The 20900-nt window shown below is 42.3% G+C and overlaps 1 protein-coding gene across 3 annotated transcripts in view; it reads right to left on the bottom strand.

The window, feature by feature from the left end:
* Positions 1-4266: 4266 nt before the first annotated feature.
* The window catches only part of LOC119166935 (L-asparaginase), a 40155-nt gene continuing 23521 nt past the window's right edge, over positions 4267-20900 (bottom strand). The window contains exons 8-14 of one of the 3 annotated variants that reach the window (XM_037418325.2): positions 18330-18515; positions 15213-15326; positions 12227-12337; positions 10643-10738; positions 9276-9523; positions 8893-8992; positions 4267-5977 (exon numbers count right to left, since the gene is read on the bottom strand). In XM_037418325.2, coding sequence (XP_037274222.2) covers positions 5777-5977; positions 8893-8992; positions 9276-9523; positions 10643-10738; positions 12227-12337; positions 15213-15326; positions 18330-18515 — 1056 coding nt within the window. In that variant the 3' untranslated portion in view covers positions 4267-5776. Of the gene's footprint in view, positions 5978-8892; positions 8993-9249; positions 9524-9902; positions 10218-10642; positions 10739-12226; positions 12338-15212; positions 15327-18329; positions 18516-20900 lie in introns of those variants that run through there. The other 2 variants (XR_012884415.1, XM_075867627.1) reach the window with 2 other exon arrangements.

Here is a 20900-nt window from a genome sequence, read left to right as displayed (position 1 = left end):
AAAAACTAAATTCTAAAAAATAAAACGGTTTGCAGAAAACATATGCACCTGCGGAAAGCAAGACGTGTGTGGCAGGCAGCATGTTGCATGCTTCTTATAACCTCAGCATGTACGTCAAATGGTTTACCCATTATTTCTGGGAGTTCGCAATGTATGCGAACATCTGCGTTCCGATTGCTGGCTAAGTTCTTGCCCGCAACACATATATTGAAAACTCAGTTCGAAAATTAAACTTCAATGATCACGTTTTTCAGCCAAGACAATGAATTTTGTCACACTGTCTATTGTTAAACTTTTTACTTTACTAGAAAGAATGGCGTCGCATCATGACGTACTGATGCAGCAAGAAGCAGGCGACCTGCTGCCCACATGCAGCACGTCTCCTACCTTTAAAAGCGAAGTGACAATGTGTGGGGGTGCCATCACCCTCTATAAACTTGTTTTCACCATTTTCACCTCATGGTGCACGCGTGTCCAATGGATTAGTTCTATTTAGTGTGGTTAGTTTTGCCACCAAGCAAGAAATGGATGCCAGGAGAGATTCTCTTTATATCGAGTCAGTCACGTGCCACCAGGCTTGAGGAAAAAATTTGCTTTCTCCCTTTTCTTTCTTCAAGTTGGCCTCATGCCTTATCTGCTTTGATTAAATTCATTTTGTAGGGAAAAATATTGTAAATTCACAGCTAGTTCTCTACCCCTTCACGGCAGAATGTCCTCATTTCTCCCAATATTTATTTTTGTTCTTTCTCAGCATTTCCTGCCACCAATTACTTTACCCACTATTGCTACTTTGTGTCACAGTAATCACTTGACTTGTATATTCAAAAAAGCTAAATTCATAGTTTTCTGTTCTCCTCATTGACGACTACAATTTTCACCTCGGGTTACCTTTGACTCCCACTTGATTTCAACTAGTGGCTGTGTTTCATTTCTGGACATCTATCTCAATGAAACACTAAAATTTCACCATCACATTTCACAAGTTAGAAAAAAAACTTTCAGCATTAGAGTAATAATAAAAGCCAGGTGTCTACTTCTGCCCTCCTTTCGCTTTATCATGCATTCATACAGTCATATCAATTATGCCTGCGGCAACACCTATCAGTGTCATTTCTCATCTGTTCAACATATAAGCTCTGTGCATTATTTCTAACTTTGATCACAATAATAATAGTATCATATGCATTGGGAAGAAAGAGCTCATACCTAATGATTTATTTGCATGTAACTTGACTACCATGCTTTCAGGTTGATTAATAAAGATCTTACCCACAAGTTTATTTTCTTGGATTCCTTGAATAATAATAACCCAACATGTTTTTCTAAAAAGAATACCTTCGTGCTGCCTAAAGATTCTACTAATTATGGTAAAATACAGCATCATTCAGTGCTGTCAAAATGTGGAATTCTTTTTCTCACTCTATGAAAACATTGTTATCTCTTGCTGAATTAAAAAAAGCACTCAAAGATCATTTCCTAGCTAAGTCAATAGTTGTATGAATTATTCACAGCGTGACTTTTTTTTTTTTTTTCAGTGCTTTGTTTTCCTGTATAGTTATAAACATTACGTGAAATACCTTGCTACTGTTCACGGTATACATGTTATCACTGTTAGTACGAATATATGTATTTGCTTATCCCACATTCATACACTTCGAAAACAGTTCTGTACACTCAAGAATGTTTATTGTATCTTATTATCGTAGTATTTCTTTGTTATAACTTGTACGCATTTTTCTTTTTTGTTGTTGACTTAGACTTTTTTTATTTTTGTGCTTATTTCATAATTTTTATGTAATAATTATGTACAGAGGGTCCCGGTATGGTTTTCTAACTTTGGAACCCTATTTTGTTTTATTTCCTAGTGATGTAACTATAATGTACAAAATAAAGGTGTCAATAAAGGTGGGGATGTGCCACTTTCCATTGTTGTCCCTAAAACCAAAGACTTCACGTCGACTTGTGTCCAAACGTACACCCGAGTGGATATCTCCACATTCATTCAGAGCATGCTTTGTCGTTTTGACATCTTACCCACAGTATGTCCATCGTTCTTTACTGAATTTCGCTTTATAACTACTTCTAAGGCACCTCAACCTCACTTAAAACAGTAAAACACTTCCTCTGAAATCATCATAGAACGCCTCCCACCTTATTTCGTTTTTGCCCGCTGTGGTCACAACACAGAATGGTCACACAGTGCCGCCACTTGGCGGGAAGGGAGCCGACGTTTGAGGAAAGGGACTTTTTTTTCTTCAGAGTTTGGTGTGGTCAGTAACAGACGGCTGCCGGGAGGGTCATTAGGAGCAACACCACAGCTCGTTCTTGTGGGACGTCGTGGTGCATTCACAGAACATCATATGTGTTATGTTGTTTTGTGTGTGCTATGTCCTCTGTGTGTTGTATTTGTCAGTATATTGAATTATTTCTCATGTTACCAGTTGCTGACAAAATTTGGCTGGTGAACTCGCCATTTTGAAAAAGCAGTTCATAAGACTATGGCGTAACTGTGTGTCCATATATTCTGAAAGCAGGTGTCTCACGACTCAACAAATATGATGTTGCATCACACAATGTCATAGTGACTTCATGATGACGTCATAATGACGCCACAAATTCTGGCATTCTGTGACATCGTGATAATTTCTTGCATGACTCATCTTGAAAGACGAATTTTCACATTTGTTGAGGCATTTAATGGGGCCCTACAACACGATTTAACCCCCCATTTTTTTACTCGTGCATTGCACAGACTTAAACAGACAGATTAGTGCGGCAAGAACAGCAGTGACAGTGGCACGCTGTCCACAGTTACTAATTCCAAAAAATTCAAAATAAAGAGAAATTCCAACACTTGACTAGATTTTAATGTGGTCAGGTAGCCCCCTTTCACTTTGCCGTGCTTTTGCAACATGGCACGAATGAAATGAGCTGAAAGCTTCTGCGTAGGGGAAGCTTGGATGCGTGCACACACTGTTGTTGCTAATCTCTTTCAATGTGTTGTTGATGCCATTTCCATGGTAATCAATATAGTGCCCGACGCCTGACTTGTCACAATTTGAGTGGGCGCTCTGCTGTTCCTTTTCTGCTGTTCCTTCAAACATCCCATGTCATTCTCTCCTCTCATATTTACAAGGAAATTCGTGGAACTACAAGGGCAGTGAAGCAAGACTGCCCCTACGCGGATTGTTCAGTGAACCGTTCGACTAACTACAAGTGCTCAGCGATATCAATCCAACAAGGGGATGACTTGTGTTGCTTTAGCAGCAGTTAATAGCATAGCGCATGTGTGAAAATAGGCAGCTTGCAGCAATACAGAAGCAAGAAGAGAGAGAAGCCTTTCAAATGGACATCTGGCCCACACAAGCAAAAAACCCAGAGGCAATATGGCAGCCAGCACCTCTGTGTGCTTTTTAGTTGTAGTGTTCCTTCTTTCTTGCAATGGCATCTGTTTTGAGATAAATTAAAAAGCACAAAAAAAAAGAAAACTCAATAGTAATTTCAATTTTGTTGCTACACCACAATAACTTCTAACATTACATTTATCCAATTACAGGCTTGCGTGCTTAGCCGTCATTTTTACCCACAACTGTACAGGCACTACGCTCTGACGTGGTTGACAGCAATGCGGTGACTTTATTGTATGAAAAAAATACTAAATTCTTCAACATCGGTGCTTAGACCCTTTAGACATGTGCTAAACTTATCCCCAGCCGTCATTTTATGCACACCACAAATAAAACAAATAGGTGCTTTTAAAGTGTTGGAGGGCCCCTTTAAGGATTTTGCCTTAATGCAAAATTACCCACTGTTGAAAAGTGTGCTTCAACAGCGGCTAGTTGGTATGACATTCTGAAAGATGAATGATGCACAAACAATCACAACAAAAAACACGAAACAGATCTTTTGCAAGGTCTGTGTCTGTTGTAGGTTTTATGTGGTTCTCGGCATTTATGGTAATTAGGTATATCTCTTTGGTTCAAACTAGGCATAAGTTCTGAAGAAAGGCTTGAAGTAAACAAGCACTGCAACATCTGTTATTTGTCAGTTTCTCATCAAGTCATTATTCTTTCACTGGTTTCTGAAGCTCCAAAATTTAAAGAAGGCTTTCACATAACCCAGCTGTTTGACTTTTCTCAAGTGTGACATGCTGTGGCTAACGTCTCGTAAGTCACCAGTAATGTGAATGCACCTAGGCAAGTTGCTTTATTGTGCGACATCTTGCACAATTGTTCAAGCTTGTCCAACTGTGAATACCACTTGCAGTTGTATTCTAAAACATATTTTATTTATCACCAGACAACCCAAAGCAAGAATTCATCATCTTGTCAGTTGTGACAATAAATAGGATTGAAGTTCATTGTCTTGCACATTCAACTCTGTGTGTGGCCTGTTCAGACTAGTCAAGGAAGCCCTGGGCAGCAATTGTGAACATGATGAACAAGGAGCTGTGCACACTATCAAATGCACTTTCTTGTACGGGAATAAGACCACCGAGTAAGTGCGGGCAAACTTGCATTGAGCGTGCAGGAACTGTAGAATTTTGTAAACATTTGCGGTTTTCACCTTGTAGTATGTGACTAGGGACCAGTTATGATCAACATTTATCTGGGCTTTACATAAAAGGTGCGAATTCACAACTAAAACCAAGCAAATAAAAATATGTTTTCTGTTGGTGGCTGGATGCCTGCAGCAGTGTTTAAAAGGAAAAACAAGCTGCTAAAATAGTCACATAGAACTACACTTTTATTGTTTACACATAACAGATTCGTTATAAAGGTGTGGACCCAAGCACTGCTGTAACAAGAGCTGCCAAGGCAATTCGAAACTAAGTCTAACCTCTTGTGTTTCCTCACAAGAAAGAAAAAGTGTACGGTGAAAGTTAGCTCGGCAAGAGCAGAATAAAAAAAATAAATTATGGTCTAAATTGCATGAATTTGCACTCATTCAAGCATCACAAGAGATCAGTGTATTCTCTCGTAAGTTTACTAACACAGTAATGTCTTCATTTTTTTCTTGGTTGGCCTGAATTGGATATTCATGTTCGGCAGAACTGTGCTAAACAGGTCGATGAAACAAGGACGCACACACGACAGCCATCTTAATTACTAAGAATTTGGCCCATTATCCTACTGCTCGTCACTCATATGCAATAACAAAAATTACAAAAGTGCAGCACAAACAAATAAGGAACACATAAATGCACCATTGCAAAGTTGCAAAAATCAGCAGTACTTATTCTATGTTGGTGCTTTAATAAAAGACATTAATCATGTCCACATGCAGAGGCTGCCTACAATTTGCACCTCACCGCACACGACTATCATCTCGTCTAAAGCAAGAACATATTTCAGGCGAGCACTGAGGTAATTCTACGTGAATGGTCATTGCTAAAGGCTACAATGGATAATATTTGCGAGATCGAGATAATGCGTTCTTAAAACTTGCATACAACAATATGTCACACCGGAGCACACGCATCGAAGCATCAGTCATTCACACATTGCCAGCTAATCAAGCAAGTCCAAGTACAGGTGAAATATTCCAACAAACCTTAACAGAGTTAAAAGTCACAAATCCTCTCTAGCACCAAAAGCCTCGGCATAACCACAGACATTTTGTCATAAACTAGAATATGTTCAGAATGAAAACTTTGGAAACTATCAAACAATACGTTAACATGAGACTGCCTCATGTGGGCATAAACTTTGGTAGCTAGGCTATAGGAACCCTGTACACAATGCACACCGAGTGCTACTACAGTGCCATGATTGTACTACAAGGGTGGTTGTTGGTGAGAATCCTGAGTCGTCCTGTTAGTAGTCGGCATGATGCTTTTAAAAAGCTGAAGCAGCTTCACGTGGCCAAGAAGCTGAGCGATTTCTTTGGGCGAGTGGTTGTAGACGTCCTTTGTCTCGGGCCAAACCTTGTTTTCCAGCAAGAATTTGACAACTGCTTCCTGTCCCGCCTCACATGCCTTGAGGGAGAAAAAAAAGGTTGGGTGTAACGCATTGCAGCAAGACGGAAATTTGAATCATGCACCATCATTTACTGCCAAATAGTTCGTTTATCTCAAGAGAACCCAGCAAAACTTTTTGAGCACAGTCAGCAAATGCTGCCGATCGATAGTCGAGGCTCCCTAGAACATGCAAGCCAAATATCATAGCGCAGCACGCAGCTTGGAATTTACAATAAATTCTCACAGACAACTAAAAATCACTTTTTTCTTTTTCAATAAATTATGCTATATACTCACAGATCCACAGGCCCAAATATCACATTATTGGCTGATTTGAGCGTAGCTCGTTTGGAAGTTACTGGGGCCGTACAATCGCGTGTGCAATCGCACTGAGAAGCCACACATTCGAAGACACACAAAAAAATTAACCTTCGTATCTGCACGTTTCACTGCAAATATCGTTGAAAGACGATAGTGCGTGTGGAGAGAGTGAACAAAATGTTTATTTGATGTCCTGCGCAAAAAAATCGGTGAATTGTATTCTAGAAGCACTGCGTTAGAGAGTCTCGATCCGTGCAGCGAAGGCGATAGAGCGAATCGGGGCACGTTAGACACGAGCGCTACCTGGCAGTTATCTTTGAAAACGAAGGAAGGCGTGCGCAACCACGGAGAAAGATGCGCACCTGTCTCGGAGGCAAAAAGGTGTAGAATGCAAGGCGATGGGCAAGTGCTACCACCGTGTCGTCTTAGCAAAGCATTGGAAACACTTGCCTTTTTGAGCATCGCATTTCACTGTCAGCACAGCGTGATAAACGCTACAGTCCTTAGAATTGCTTATGTGTGCCTTCTCTAGTATAAAGGCACACATACAAAATATCGACGTGTTATGGTGCCTCAGATATGCACAATAATTGCTTTTAATTGACAATCGCACAAGTATGTACGCTGAAACTTGAGCAATATTTGTGGGCGTTGCGGATGGGGTTGGCTGTTTGGGGTATCGTTTGGTGCCGTTTGGGGTATTGATAAGGCTGACAAACAGAAAAATGTGTGGACAGACAGCAAGACAAGACAGACGGACCAAAATTTTGGCGTCAAAGGTCCCCAAAAAAGACTATTGTCTTTAAAGGTCTTCAAGGATTCCCTTGTGCCATACCTTCCTGCTCAGCTTCCAGTCCTTTCATCGAGATGAGAGAAGAGGGAAAGAAATGGCAGTGTGCGACATATCTTTGCAACTCCACTCATACTGGATAGATTCTACAAGTTTTTGCCGATGTCAGTGAGGCAATAAGCTCCCTTACTGAATAAATTACACGGCTACTTGGAAAAGTGTTGCGAGGCCCCTTTAAAGTGTTTCTTTAAAGTGTTTCTGAAACCGCTTTGAAAGCAATCCTAAATTGACTGCACGAGTGCTTCAAGTCTAAGCAAAGAGAGCTAGTTGTAGTCGCAATTACACCTATGATATGTTTTATTTTCATTATTGTTATTGATTTCAACTTTTTACATCCACTGTAGCTTTCCAGCAGCCTGGTATGGACTCTGCCATCCTTTGCTACACCTCCCATTGCCAGGTTTCATAGTTCTGAGTGACTGCCAGTTATCTGCCATTACGTGGACTGCACACGTAAAGCCCTACCTTTAGAGCTCTATTCTTTGCGTTACAAAACAACGAAATGACCCTCGCGTGTGTTTCCTCATAGCAACAGACATGCGCAGTGTCGATTTGTCCTCCTCTCACACAACCCTATTCGCCAGAGTGTGAGAGTCGCGAGCCAGCCGTCACGTGTGCCTCGAGACCTGCAATGCCACTGCTGCATTGGCAATAAGAAGAGAAATGTGGGCAGACTGCCAGTGCTTGCCGCACAGTAGTTGTTGCTATTGCTCAACAAACTTGGTCTAACTGTGTTTGAACGCAGCATTTTTCTTTGTAATGTCAGCTGGAATTTCGCCTACACCTTTTTGTTTCCTACTCTGTTCCTGTCTCTTCAAGTTATGCCTAATACTTTTTATTCTATCGCATGTTGCACAGTACTTAAACTTCTTGATTTTCTTAATAATCCTGCAAACTTCCACCCTACATGGTAGCACTGGCCATATAAAACGATCGCAAACGAAAGTTACTTGTTGATCATGATTTTGCCACTTACTTTCTATGTTATTTTTCAGAAATGAAACTGAATTTTAGAATATGTGGGAACACAGCCCAGTGCAACAACAAAGGTGTCACACTTTTCAATAACGGATGAAGAAATGTTTCAAATAAGTAAAGTTTTCCCCAATTATTCAATCATCACCATTATCATTTATTTACGGCCCCTCTTGGGGCTTTACATAATGGGGGAGGGGGGTATAACAATAGGTAGCCACACACAGAGTGCTCTGTGTGTGGTGTGTTTCTTGAGTAGAAGCATGTGTGAATGTGAGAGTGTTTCTCGAGGAATTAGCAAGTTGTGAGAAATAACTGCGATATGACAAGTAACCAACTGGCCCTACAACTTCTAATAAACAATTCGCCCTCACATGGGTGAATTGCTACCTCCCAGGTTAGCTCACTGGTAGAGCAACTGTCCTGAAAAGGTGCTGGTCTCACATTTGATCCCTGAACCAGTACATACTCTTTGGCAAATAATAAGCCTTCCTTCTGAAGAGTCAAGACGAATGTGTTTCTGGCTTGCTTTTTTTTGTTTTACAAAGTTAGTGGTGTCAATTTGCCTTTATTGATGTGTAAGAGCCTAATATGCTGAAAGTCACTTGCTGCACTTCATATGACACAAAAGAAACAATCTTCTATAACCCTCAAGGGCTTATTTTTCATCTGATCACAGAAGAAACATTAGAGGGAGGAGTATTTTTAAATCCAAAGTCAGAATATTGCATGGAAAGATTATTTCAAGCATAAGGCAACACTGGCTTCTGTTCTTTTGAACACTCACAGCATGAAGGCATGTCCGTCCAGTCACGTCACTTTCGTAGAAGCTGGCTCCGGCAAGCTTGTAGGACTCTAGCCGCTTTACATTGCCATTCCTGGCCGCTCTGGAGTGGCAACAAACATAAGACTTCCTATAGCTGCACAGCCTTAACCACACTTAGCAAGAGGTGTTAACAAGAAGCATCATTGTGGCCTGTCCAACTCAAACAACAAAACTATGGTCAGCCTGGTAGACAATCAACGACTCAACCCAATGATGTTCTCTGTTCTTACAGCGTTATACTGGGAGAAGAGGATTTTCCAAAAGAGAGCTGCTTGACGGTGCAAAAGGCAGATTAGATCATGCCAGTGCAATACATACGGTGAAGGAATAGAGTGGTGACTAACGTGCACAGTTCGTCAGCCAGCTGCAAGGCAGGTAAGCTGAGATGGGCGCCCGCCTGCACCAGCAGCTCGATGACGGCATGCTGGTCACAGAAGACGGCACTCATAAGTGGCGTGTGGTGGTCGCGGTCGCGCATGTGTACGCTGGCACCGTGCTGGAGCAGGTAGCGCACCATGGCCACGTTGCCCTCGCTCGAGGCCACGTGCAGGGGCGTGCGGAAGTCGTAGTCACACGACGACAGGTAGGCACCCTGCGGCAGACCATTTCACATGACACCACATGGAGCGGCTTAGCCATTCAGAATACAGCTGCACTGTCACAACAGTTCGTAAAACACAAAGGGCTGAGAACTGCCCATCCCACCATTTCGCACGCGAGTGGTGCAAACGCCATAATGCAGCAGAATCAAGTGATGCTTTCATGAATTTGTCATCTAAAATGCAGGAGGATTAGGCACTCGTGGCCGAACTGTCCAGTACACTACAAAATGCAGAGTTGTTCTTTGGAAAAATTTTCTTCAAGGCGATTATTTATTTATTCATTTTTTGGTTATATGCATGCCTTGTTACGAGCGTGCCGTGACCCATGAGTTTAAAGGCTTCCACAGGCTACACCCAGAGCTGGACTACCTGAAAAGTGCTGCACGACCCGCCTTCAGACAGCAAGTGCATCCATCAGAGATGCTGAGTGTGTCCGCCACAGACACTGGGCGTGTCTCTCAGGGACGCTGCCCGTGTCCGACACCCTCCTCCTCGAGCGCCTCGGTAGTTATCAAAGGCCAGCACATCTCGTGTCGTCTGCTTCCTTGTCCACATTTTATACATGCATTGTAAATATAAATGTTTTGTTTCCTTCTGGCTGCCTTGCCCCTGCTTGGATGCTCCCCGCCTGTGTTGGCCCTTGCGGCACGCTACCCGAGAGACCGTGGGACCTCTCGTAACAGCCTATACACAAAGAGAACACAACAGCAATATCAATACCAAGAATGAGCCAGGAGTTTACAATAAGAATGCCTCATTCATTGTTTACCTTGTGCTTCACATCAGTAAGGTGAGATACAGAGGCGGGTTGGCTTGTTGTGCCACTAGTCACTGGAGCGCAAAAAACACACAAAAAACAAAGCACTAATGACGAGCCCTGGTCATTGTTTGTGCTCCATGAATTGTGTGTTTTTTTAAGCTGTAGTGTACCGGATGATCAGATGTCCATTGAAAACCTCTTACTGGGCGGCATCTCAATTTTTCCTATTTTTGGTTGATTCTTTTCCATCAATATCTGTCTATATATAAAATCAAATACAAAAAAAAGGTAATTCTCTGGTGTTATGATGACACATGCCCGAGTGGAGTGTGTAAAAGGGGACACTCACGAATTGCCTCATCACTTCCAGCCGATCGACATCTCCATGTGCTGTGACTGAACAGAGAATGCTGGGATACAGCACCGTCTGCAGGGACTGCAGTTCCTGCAAAGAAGAGAACCACTACCATTTAAAGGGACCATGTTATGGTTATCCACCACATGACACAGTTACCCACCAAATAGGGGTTTTTGGTGAAAATGAATGTAGAAAGTCTATTGTGCCCATGTATGAAAAATGGACTGTGGAAAGAAATTTCATCACAAAATGAGCCCTAGAAATTGCCGAAATAAACACCACCCACTGCCGGTGACTGCCATTTAGCCAAGGCGAGTGTGATGTCGTGTGCTTCAAGTAGTGAAGCTAATAGTGAAGCTATTGTCTTGTACTTTAGTTTCAGCCACTGTAAATCGTTCCATTATCAATGTCAAGCTGAAGAAAGCTGAAATAGCTCCACTGCTCGCAGCTGACCAGGAAACAACATCATTTGCTGGAATACAGATGCTCATAATGCAAGCGAGTTGTTACATCACAGCTCATGAACGCGCAAGTGTTGTCAGACTATCGGGCTACTCGCGTGGTTGTAAAAATATTCATTATAAATTAAGTGCTCGACCAAATACGCTGAGACTTTGCCAGCTTGTTTGTGAACACCCATGGATTAAACCACAATACACAAATTATGAGCAAAAATTGGATGCAATCACCCCTGTAATTCACGAGTAGGAGTTCATTTACAAGGTGCCTCCATGGAAGGTCACGAAATTGCAAGGACTAGGTGAGGCACACAGCGCAGCCTAACTAAGCAGAGCAATCAAAGCAGCCAATTCAAGGAATAACTATGCCATAGGTAAAACGACCTTTCCATTGCATAAAAGGGAATCCCAAATGATGACCATCATACCTGTGCAAACATCTAGGCACAAAAGAGACGAGATACACTGTGGACAGCATGGACATCATCCTGACTTCTATGTCTTCTTCGTGCCTAGACGTAAGCATGAGTACCCAAATGGTGGTGACCCCTAACGTGTGATACAATGCCATACTCCCTGTGCATTGCTTGAGGTTGTAAAAACTGTTAAGTGACATCATTCCTTCCAACTCGTGTCTCAGCTCCTATGTCGAATTTTCAAAGTCAGACAGGATACACAGAAACTGTGAGCTCGTGCCACAGTTGACTTGTCTGTCTGATTATACACCAGTCCTTACTGTTTTGTAACAGCTTCTTAAGTAAAAAATACACAACTCCTTTTCCCAAAATTACCTACATATTTTTTCATTTTTATTTGCTTTGACAAGTAATTAGTTCTACTTTCACGATAAAAAAAAACTGAAGATTGCCATGAGCTCGAAGTAAGAGTCCTTTAAAAGTGCGCAAAGTAGCTACTAAAAAATAAAAACATCTCGTTGTCTAAGGTCTCCTGGAAAATGTCACCTGGCTACTTACCTTTGCATTTCGCATGAGGAGTTGACTAAAGCCACATGTTCAAAATAACCGCAATTGCCAAGCTCTCATGATGGAATAAGTCACCTTAAAAGAGATATCTTTTTCGCATGTCTTCCCTTCAGCAGAGTATTCTGAACAAGTACCTCAGGTGATGAGATGTTCATGGTCCTTGCAATGGCGGTGATCAGATCCAAGTCATCCAGCTTGCTTGGCTTTGCCACAGTTAACTCTCCCCTCAGACTGGCCTGCAGCATCTGCACTGGCCGAAATCACAGCAATCAAGAGAACACTGCTGCTGCATAAGTGCAAACATGACATTGCAATGCTACGCAGAGCAGCCACAGCAAATGCCACAAGATTAGTACAGTTTTGTGATGAAATAGCATTCAGACAAAAACACCTTTATTATGTTCCCTGTCTGTTAAAGCATATTGGAGACAGAAATGCAAGTAGGGTGCCTTGAAAAAGATCAGCAAAGGCAAAAAAAAAATAGAGGATGAGTTTAATTTTACCCTATAACCACCCATCCTCAAACTGCACAGTGAAGCGAAATAAAATTATTTACAGGACATGTGCCAAAGTTAAGGATTTTGGAGTAAAGCAATGGTCTCCCAGATACGGTATGAGCCTAAGGGACTGGTAGGTGGCTACTGGGGACCTTTGTTGCCTGTCTCAGTTGCCTGACAGCACCCTTGTCCCCTTCTTTCACTGGAGAAATTATTATTCTTTAATTCATTCCTCTAGTGTAGGAACACTGAGCACTGCTTACACTGACTTCTTTAGAATCATAATGTGTATAGCACGCGAGCGGGTGGCCTTGCTTTATGGCACAACACCTTGCAGCGGTTGTGGACACTGATGTGGTGTGCCCAGGAGCAGGCACAGTCTAATAGGCATGCTGACCTGCTTTGCACGAGTGACATCGTTGAAAAGTGCGCTCGTTCAACCAAAGAAGCACGCTCCCTCAGAGTGCTTTCAGATTCTAGATCCCAAAAGATGGCGTTTTATCATTTGAAACGCGACTCTTTTGGAATCTAGAATTTGAAAGCTCCCTCAGGGAGCGTGCTTCTTCGGTTGAACAAGCGCACCTTTCAACGATGTCACTCGTGCAAAGCAGGTCAGCATGCCTATTAGTCTGTGCCTGCTCCTGGGCACACCACATCAGTGTCCACAACCGCTGCAAGGTGTTGCACCACAGAGCAAGGCCACCCGCTCACGTGCTATACACAGACGTGGACACAGCTGTACATGGCACTATTTACTTTTATGCAAACCACGAAGTGCCTGGACAGACAAGCCTTCAGCAAAACACCATGATTTGTCACCACTAGAGAGAAAATATGTGGCACAGCTCAAGCCAACAACAGGGACCAAATATTGGTGATGTCTCTTCTTGATTGCAGAACGCCAATTGGTGCTTCGGCACATGCAACCAAAAATTCTACTATTGTGATGGCAATCAGAAAGGTACTTCAGGTGCTTTTTTGCTATCCGCGCCGCCAGAATGAAGTTCAAGTTGCAATAACATCACTTCACCTGCTGCACGTAAGCAGTGATCATTAGCATTGATAGGAGTTAGTGAACTCGCTACAATTGAACCCCTCTGTGAAAGACACTGATATAAGAGACACCAATGTGCCTACAGTGAAATAAGTGTTGATAAAAAAATGCATATGTCATACCCTTCTCATAAAAAACACCTCATATAAAAAACAAGAATTATTCCCAGTGCAGGTCTCTTATAAAGGGGTTCAACTGTATACGATTACATACTGGCAAAGATAACAAACAGACAAGTGCTCATGCTTTAATGTTTCAACCAAGTACACTAATTGACTATTATTTTTTAAATTGAATAAATATGAAGAGCCTTCCCTGCATTCAGTAGTGACAGAAGGCCCAGTGTGCAATACAGTAGACTCTCAGTAAACGGAAATCTGTTAATCGGAACTACTGCTTAAACTGAACTATTGCCTCTGCAATACTTGGTTTCGGACTTGTATTCTGCACCCATGTTAACCTCTCAGTAAACGGAACTCCTGTTAAATGGAACATATTTTGCCGGTCCCTTTAGGTTCAGTTTACTGAGAGCCTACTGTATATTCATAGAACAGCTATGTTAGGAAATACATTGGAAGTAATTAGAGAATTTCAGATTGTACATATACTATACTTCTTTACGTTACTATGTTGCTGAATACCGAGAGCAATCTATGCATGGATAGGCCTTTTCGGAATGTAGAGTTTTACCGCACATAAACTACCTTGAGGATAGGCTTTACATTTGCGGACCTATCTTTTGGATCCATTTTCGTTCATGGCTACTCGCGATATCTGCTTTGCAAGACTCCAGCCATCAAGTCAAAATAAGACAAAGTGCGAGCGATAACCTTGTTTCAGCCTGATCAACGAAGCTAGGGTGACCTAGCATACTGAAGCAAGCCGTAAACGTGTGAGGCCCTTCCACAGATGGGAGAAGTGCCGCCATCTAGCGGGGCCAAGATGAGCCCGGCAAGCACAAGATTGTTATTGCATAAACATTGTGCATTGTACTTCTGCAGTAAATGTCTTGTAGCGGCATAATTACGAATGAGCTGCCTTTGTAATAAGTTTCTTTTGTCTCAAAAACAGGCAAAAACAAAAGTGTCCATGACAATGGTTGCATGAAGCGGCACAAATGTCAACCCCATCGTCTAGTAACCCAGTACTTTTACACACCTTTGTTAATGACAAGATACTGCACATGTTAAAAAGTTCTCTTGCGATGTTGATGTAGTGTTGATTCAATCTAATCTAGATTAAATATTGTTTCAGTTAACATCACCATTTAGTCGTTTGGGCAGCTGTACCAATGTAAATATTTACGTATAAGGAGCTAAAACGCTGATAAATATGCATTTTGGCAACATGGCAACGTTAGAAAGTATGCACACAAGGTAAAAGCCCTTATTACAACACCTCTTACATATAATTACACGATAGCTTCAATATTATGCATGTGGGCACTAAAACAGCATGGCCTCAGTAACATATGAGCGAAAATATTTCAGAATTCAAGACCACAGAAGCAAAATGACATGTCAGCCTGCCCTCAAGTGAGAGAGTTAGGAGCGATGGCCAATTACACACCTCCTTTTTAGTAGCATACGACCATTCCGTCTTGCTCAGTACATAGCTCAACTTGGTGAGGGCAGCTTCGGGTGTCATGTCTGAACCGGGAATGACACCAGCTGCACAAAGAGCCTGTGGGAAGGAAGTCCACCATTAAAAACTGACCCCACAGAAAAGGCCCACAGATGAATTTTCGGAACAGGGATAGGCACGCCAACATTTCAATAGGAGGAACTTGGTTTCGTCAGGAAAGCCTGGTAATCAGAGTAGCTAGTTTTGCTTATAATAAGCAGACGGACTTTTTTTCACCTAGTTGCCTGTAAAATTTTTCACTCGCTTGTCATGTTTTTTGGACTTATTTGTGTTTTTCTGCAAATATAGTTACCTTACAGTTTCTCACGTACATGAATACAGTGTTTTTCTGTGCCCTTGTGTAGCTTAGTGTTGTAATCAAACACATTCAACAAACATTATTCATGTACTGCCAAACAGGCATTTTTAAGAAGGCCACCCTGGGACTCTTAGTAAATGGGAATCTGTTAAACCGAACTGAACTGCCTCTAATATGATTTATATCGTACCTGAATACTGCAACCCAGTTTATATCTCAGTAAATGGAACTCTTGTTAAACTCAACACATTTTCCTAGTCCCTTCAAGTTCCATTTAACGAGAGTCTACTATATATGTTAGAGTATACACGTGATTTTGGTCATAGTTGTACATATGTTGCTGTATCAAAGAGTTAATGTTATTTTTTTACCTTTTCGTTATATTTGAGCAACAATTTATTATAATTAAAGAATATTTTAATAAATGGGAAAATCTATTATACTTCTGCTTCTTGTGCACATTTTTGCAAAAGTCGTGCTGCCTTTTTGGGCTTCTTTTGGGATAAATACTTGGTCGTTAGCTCAGCAACATCTGGCAACTTTGTGCTGGTAATCTTAGGTGTGTTGCTTACTTAAGGTTTAACAGCGCAAAAAAATACATGGCGGACAGGAAAAGGACGTAACAAGCCGTTTATTTTTTCGCACTGTTAAACCTTAAATATGTAAACCAAATAGCCCAGTCAGCCACTTTGTTAGATGTGTTGGTTTTTCAGCAGGTCAGTTGGTGACAAATTGTCATGAGAAAAAAATTAATGGAAAAAGACCACCGGGCCTGCGCAGAATGCACAACACAGTCACAGCAAAAGCCAGAAGAGTGGCCTTTTAAGAGCCTTTTTTAAACACTCTGTGGGTAACTGCTACAAACACACTTGCAGATGCCCAATGCACCATAAATCATAACTTTTCTGTAGTACGGAGGCATTCACTATGCCATTCGAAGAAGTTTGGTACCCGCAACACACTTGCAGGAAAATATGTGCATATTGTTGATACTGGGACTGACGATGATGAAGACTTATGCCTGAGTCTTTTTTGATGAGTCAGAGCATTCGGCAACCCCCTCATTACAAAATCCGCATTGTGTGGCACCCGGTTGTTCCTTTGCTGTTCTAAAATGCTGTATTGCTCATGCTAATGATTTTCCTTACCCGAGATGAAGCCTGCCTAGGGTCACTTAGTGACAGAGTTTCAACCACTACCGTAGGTCAGTGATAGAGTGACCTTTGTTTTCTTTTTCTGGTGGAAAGCAGTGCCAGTGACCGACAACACATGGCTTCAACAACTAACCAGCTTGAAACCAACACATCAGGGATGCCACAATCGAAACATTGGCCAGCCTCTCTGAGGCTAATTCCTGTTCATACAATCTATCAGCAAACTGAGTCAGACTCATGGCCAGACATTTTTTCCAAAGAGGCACTTGTTGAAGGCATTGAAGAACCTCTGTTTTCATTATGTATTATCAGTAAAATGCCCCCAACATGCGAATTTTGAGGGAGGGGAGTGCCCTGGAGCACCTCCTTTTGCTATGGGCCTAAATTGAGTGCACTGTATACGTAGTACCTGATTCTGCACCACTGGCAGGGGCTTCACTCAAATAAACTATACTACCACAAAACATTCCAACAGAAAACATTTCAGGTAGTGTGTCAATGTGACTAACACTGAATCAATGTGACAACACACTGTAAAATTGAAGGAAAACGATTTGGAACGATGCTCTCAGCCAAACAACACAATTATCTGCACCTCCCCGTCCTCTTTATTTCCTCGCGGCGGTGATCTAGTGGCTAAGGTACTCTGGGCTGCTGACTGAAAGGGCTGCTGACCCGCAGGTTGCGGGATTAAGTCCTCGCGGCAGCATCTGCATTTTCGATGAAGGTGGAAATACTGTAGGCCCATGTGGTCAGATTTGGGTGCACGTTAAAGAACCCAAGGCGGTTGAAATTTCCGGAGCCCTCCACTACGGTGTCTCTCATAATCATATGGTTGTTTTGGGACGTTAAACCCCACATATCAATGAATCAATCGTCCTCTTTATCTAGGCTGACGAGCTTTTTTTTTTCAAAGTGTACGCCTACACCATCTTGCCTAAAGTGTGAGGTACAACGCTATGATGATAAGTCAATGTCAAGGTCAAGATGGATGTAGAGCCAGTATGGGCAGGAAAAACATGGTGAGACTCAGGGCCGTACACAGGAATCTTTTTCTGTAGATGTTAATGTGTAGAATGAGTAGCTTTGGCAACTAGTGGTCGATATGAAGGCATGAAAATGTTTTAGCATCACCTGAAAAAAGTTAAAGCATAAAAATATTTCGGGGTGTGTCACAAAACCCCTCAACTCCCCCCTAGTTATGGTCCTGGTTACGCCAGTAAACTAAGGGTATCCAGCAGCTGTATTAATGTAGCAGTCATGACGAAGTGGTTCCACTAGCCAAATGGTCCACATTCAGTAAATCATTCACAGTAATTCCACTTGCAGCAAACTATTGCTGCAAAGTACTACTGCACACATACTGCAAGGATTACACAAAAGTGCTAATTATCAAGTCAGGCTATGGGGTATCATCAGAGTTATGGCATGTGAAGAGCTGTCGGACATAATTTTCTGCCAAATTACAAATTAGCATGAACTCTGTTCATCTGCCAGACACTAAAGTGCACAAAAAGTGGTATGCATGCTCCACGAACTGTGAGTGCTACACAGCGAAGCCCAGCCCTGAGTGAACCATCCAGTACTCACATTGCCTGTCGCATAGGCCGCATCGATAGAACCCTGTGTGCACTGTGAACAGTTGACTATGAGGATGCCTCTCAATGAGGCACGACGGATTTCATCCAGCAGATCTGCACGGGCGGTTGGGCCGTTGCCGGCACCGTAGGTCTGTAACACAACCCCCTGCACGGGTGGCGTAAGGAAGGCGCGCACCTGGAGGCCAGAATAACACAAATATTTCAGTTTCCCTGAAACCTCATCATTTCACAGCATGCACTTATGCAACACAAAATACATACAAGTACGGTCACAGCCACTACAGCTTTGTGGCTGAATTATGCGGAAAACCGAAAAATGTTCAGGTTAAAAGCTTTCACACAATAGTGCTGCAATAACATGATAATCAACTACAGCACATATGCACCTAAAACAACTTCACTACAACAGATGCCAAAATTCCAAGAAAATATTGCCCCACCAAGGTTGTACATTAGTGTTTTCATTCTCTCCTCAAAGGAATGAAATATGCGATAGAGTCGGCACCCAATTTTTCATCTCCAATAGAAAGCATTGCATGACATGGCTTAAACAAGCACTGACATCAAATTTACTCATGTCAAGATTTTTGTGTCAGCGAGTAGCTGTAGACCCCGTAGCAGCGATTCACTACATAAAGCGCAACTGAGGGATGAATAACCATCATTTTTATAAATTTATATCACTGGTATCTAGCACTATCCAAAACGGCCGGCAATCCCGCCATTTTTAGCGCTGGGAGCACCAGCAGTGGCGTTACCTCGCGGTCACCTCCAGATCACTTCACACCTGACCACTTCTCCACAGAAAAGAGTGATGTCAGGCTCAGTTGCTCCGCAAACATTTCATCTGCTAGGTGGACACATTCAGTCATGCCTTGTCACCTGCATTGCTGTCGTCGCCGTACAAAGTGTCGACTCAGGTCCAATACGATAGTCTGGAGCATGGAATCCCCGCGATTCGCGACCTTGCGAATTATTTTTGCTTCGATCGACCTTTTGCAGAACAGTGATTCCGAAATGGACGCTGTTCCAAGCAACACTGCCGAGTTGCCCGAGGATGCACGCTTCAGCCATGTTCACTCGTGTGTCTCAGTTAGTTATATTGGTGTGTTTTGGCGTGCAAAGCATTCAGGTATACGCAGAGGGGTCAATGCAATATAGCTATCGCGAATGAGTATCAACGGAGAAATAGAACAAGTTTCGTGCTTGCCAGGTTCTTTTTTGCCCATCCAAATGGCCCCACCTATCCAGCCTCTCGCGGTTAATACGATATTACGCAGTCTACAGCTGAACTAAAATTCAACGATACCTGCGTGTTGCTTGTTAGCAATGATATCTGATTATACGCTGTTCCAATTTTGATAGCTTCTGGTCGTGTTTATGTGTAACACATATGTGATATGAAAAGACACCCTCGTTGCACTTTTTCTGTGCTCCGAACTAGACGACTGCAACTCACCTGCAACCCACAACGCTTCCCCGACATGCTGACCGACAAGCATACGTTTAATCATGCTCTTTTCTTTCGCCATTCTTTCAAAGGTGGTTTTTATTTTGATAATTTCACGAAATCATTCAAACCGTTGTGATGAAAATCAGACGCGACGAGCGAGGGCGTTTCTGCGCTTCGGCGCCAGTCGGTGCCACAATAAGAATACTCTGATCGTACACGTCATTGCTACTAAGGCATCGTCACTCAGGATGGTATTTTTGGAATGTATTACACCAAACACATAGGCACCAGTGTCAATGTCACAGGGCAGTCTATTTTCCATTTTTTCTCCTTAGTTTTTCTACGCTGTTTCACATCGAATTAAAATAACTTCCACTCAATGGATGCCCTCCAAATTTGGCTAAGGGGACCTATGCATACCAAGCGATCGAGTGATGGGCACGTCTTGATCTTGAAGTTTGATGTCAGTGCTCCTTTAAGATAATACTTCCAATACCTCACTTTACGCACAATATAGCCTACTTCATAATGAGATTTAATGATGCTTGGTACTGAATGTGCTGCATTTCTCTGTTGTTGGAGGCCTTGAAAACACCTATTTTCATTATTTATTCACAGTAAAACGCCACAGTAGAACAGGAGAGGGTGGCTAAGGCGTTTTACCTGGCTATGGGCCTGTCTTCTACAGAATCCCCCACCTGTGCGAGATGAACTGGTTTGTTTATTGCCTACTAATAAGTTTTCGTGCCTTCTTTCCTTTCCACCTCAGTTGTTAATCAGCGTTTGTGGTGCCCAAATTCTTTCTTGTGTCTGTGTTTGCACGCCCTGTCTTTTAGGATAAATTTTTTGCCACTAGCTCAGCTCTTTGTAGTTTTCCATTGTCACAATGCCCTTTAATATCAAGTTCCCACACTGACATTTTCAGCACTCCCTGTTCCTTTTTCTCTGCGGTGTCATACATGCTGTAAATAAAGAAGCTAAAAACCAACTCGCCCTGCACACTGTTTCAAGAAGCACCATGTCAGCACAAACAAAGAGGAGCACAAGAAGAGAAGGGCACGATATTTTATTTTAATAATTTTAATAACTGAAAAAAAACTGAATGCG

The sequence above is a fragment of the Rhipicephalus microplus genome, chromosome 6 (genome assembly GCF_043290135.1).
Source record: "Rhipicephalus microplus isolate Deutch F79 chromosome 6, USDA_Rmic, whole genome shotgun sequence".
Classification (NCBI taxonomy): domain Eukaryota; kingdom Metazoa; phylum Arthropoda; class Arachnida; order Ixodida; family Ixodidae; genus Rhipicephalus; species Rhipicephalus microplus.
The sequence above is the reverse complement of the archived record's forward strand: the minus strand, read 5'-3'. Positions and strand labels throughout refer to the sequence as shown.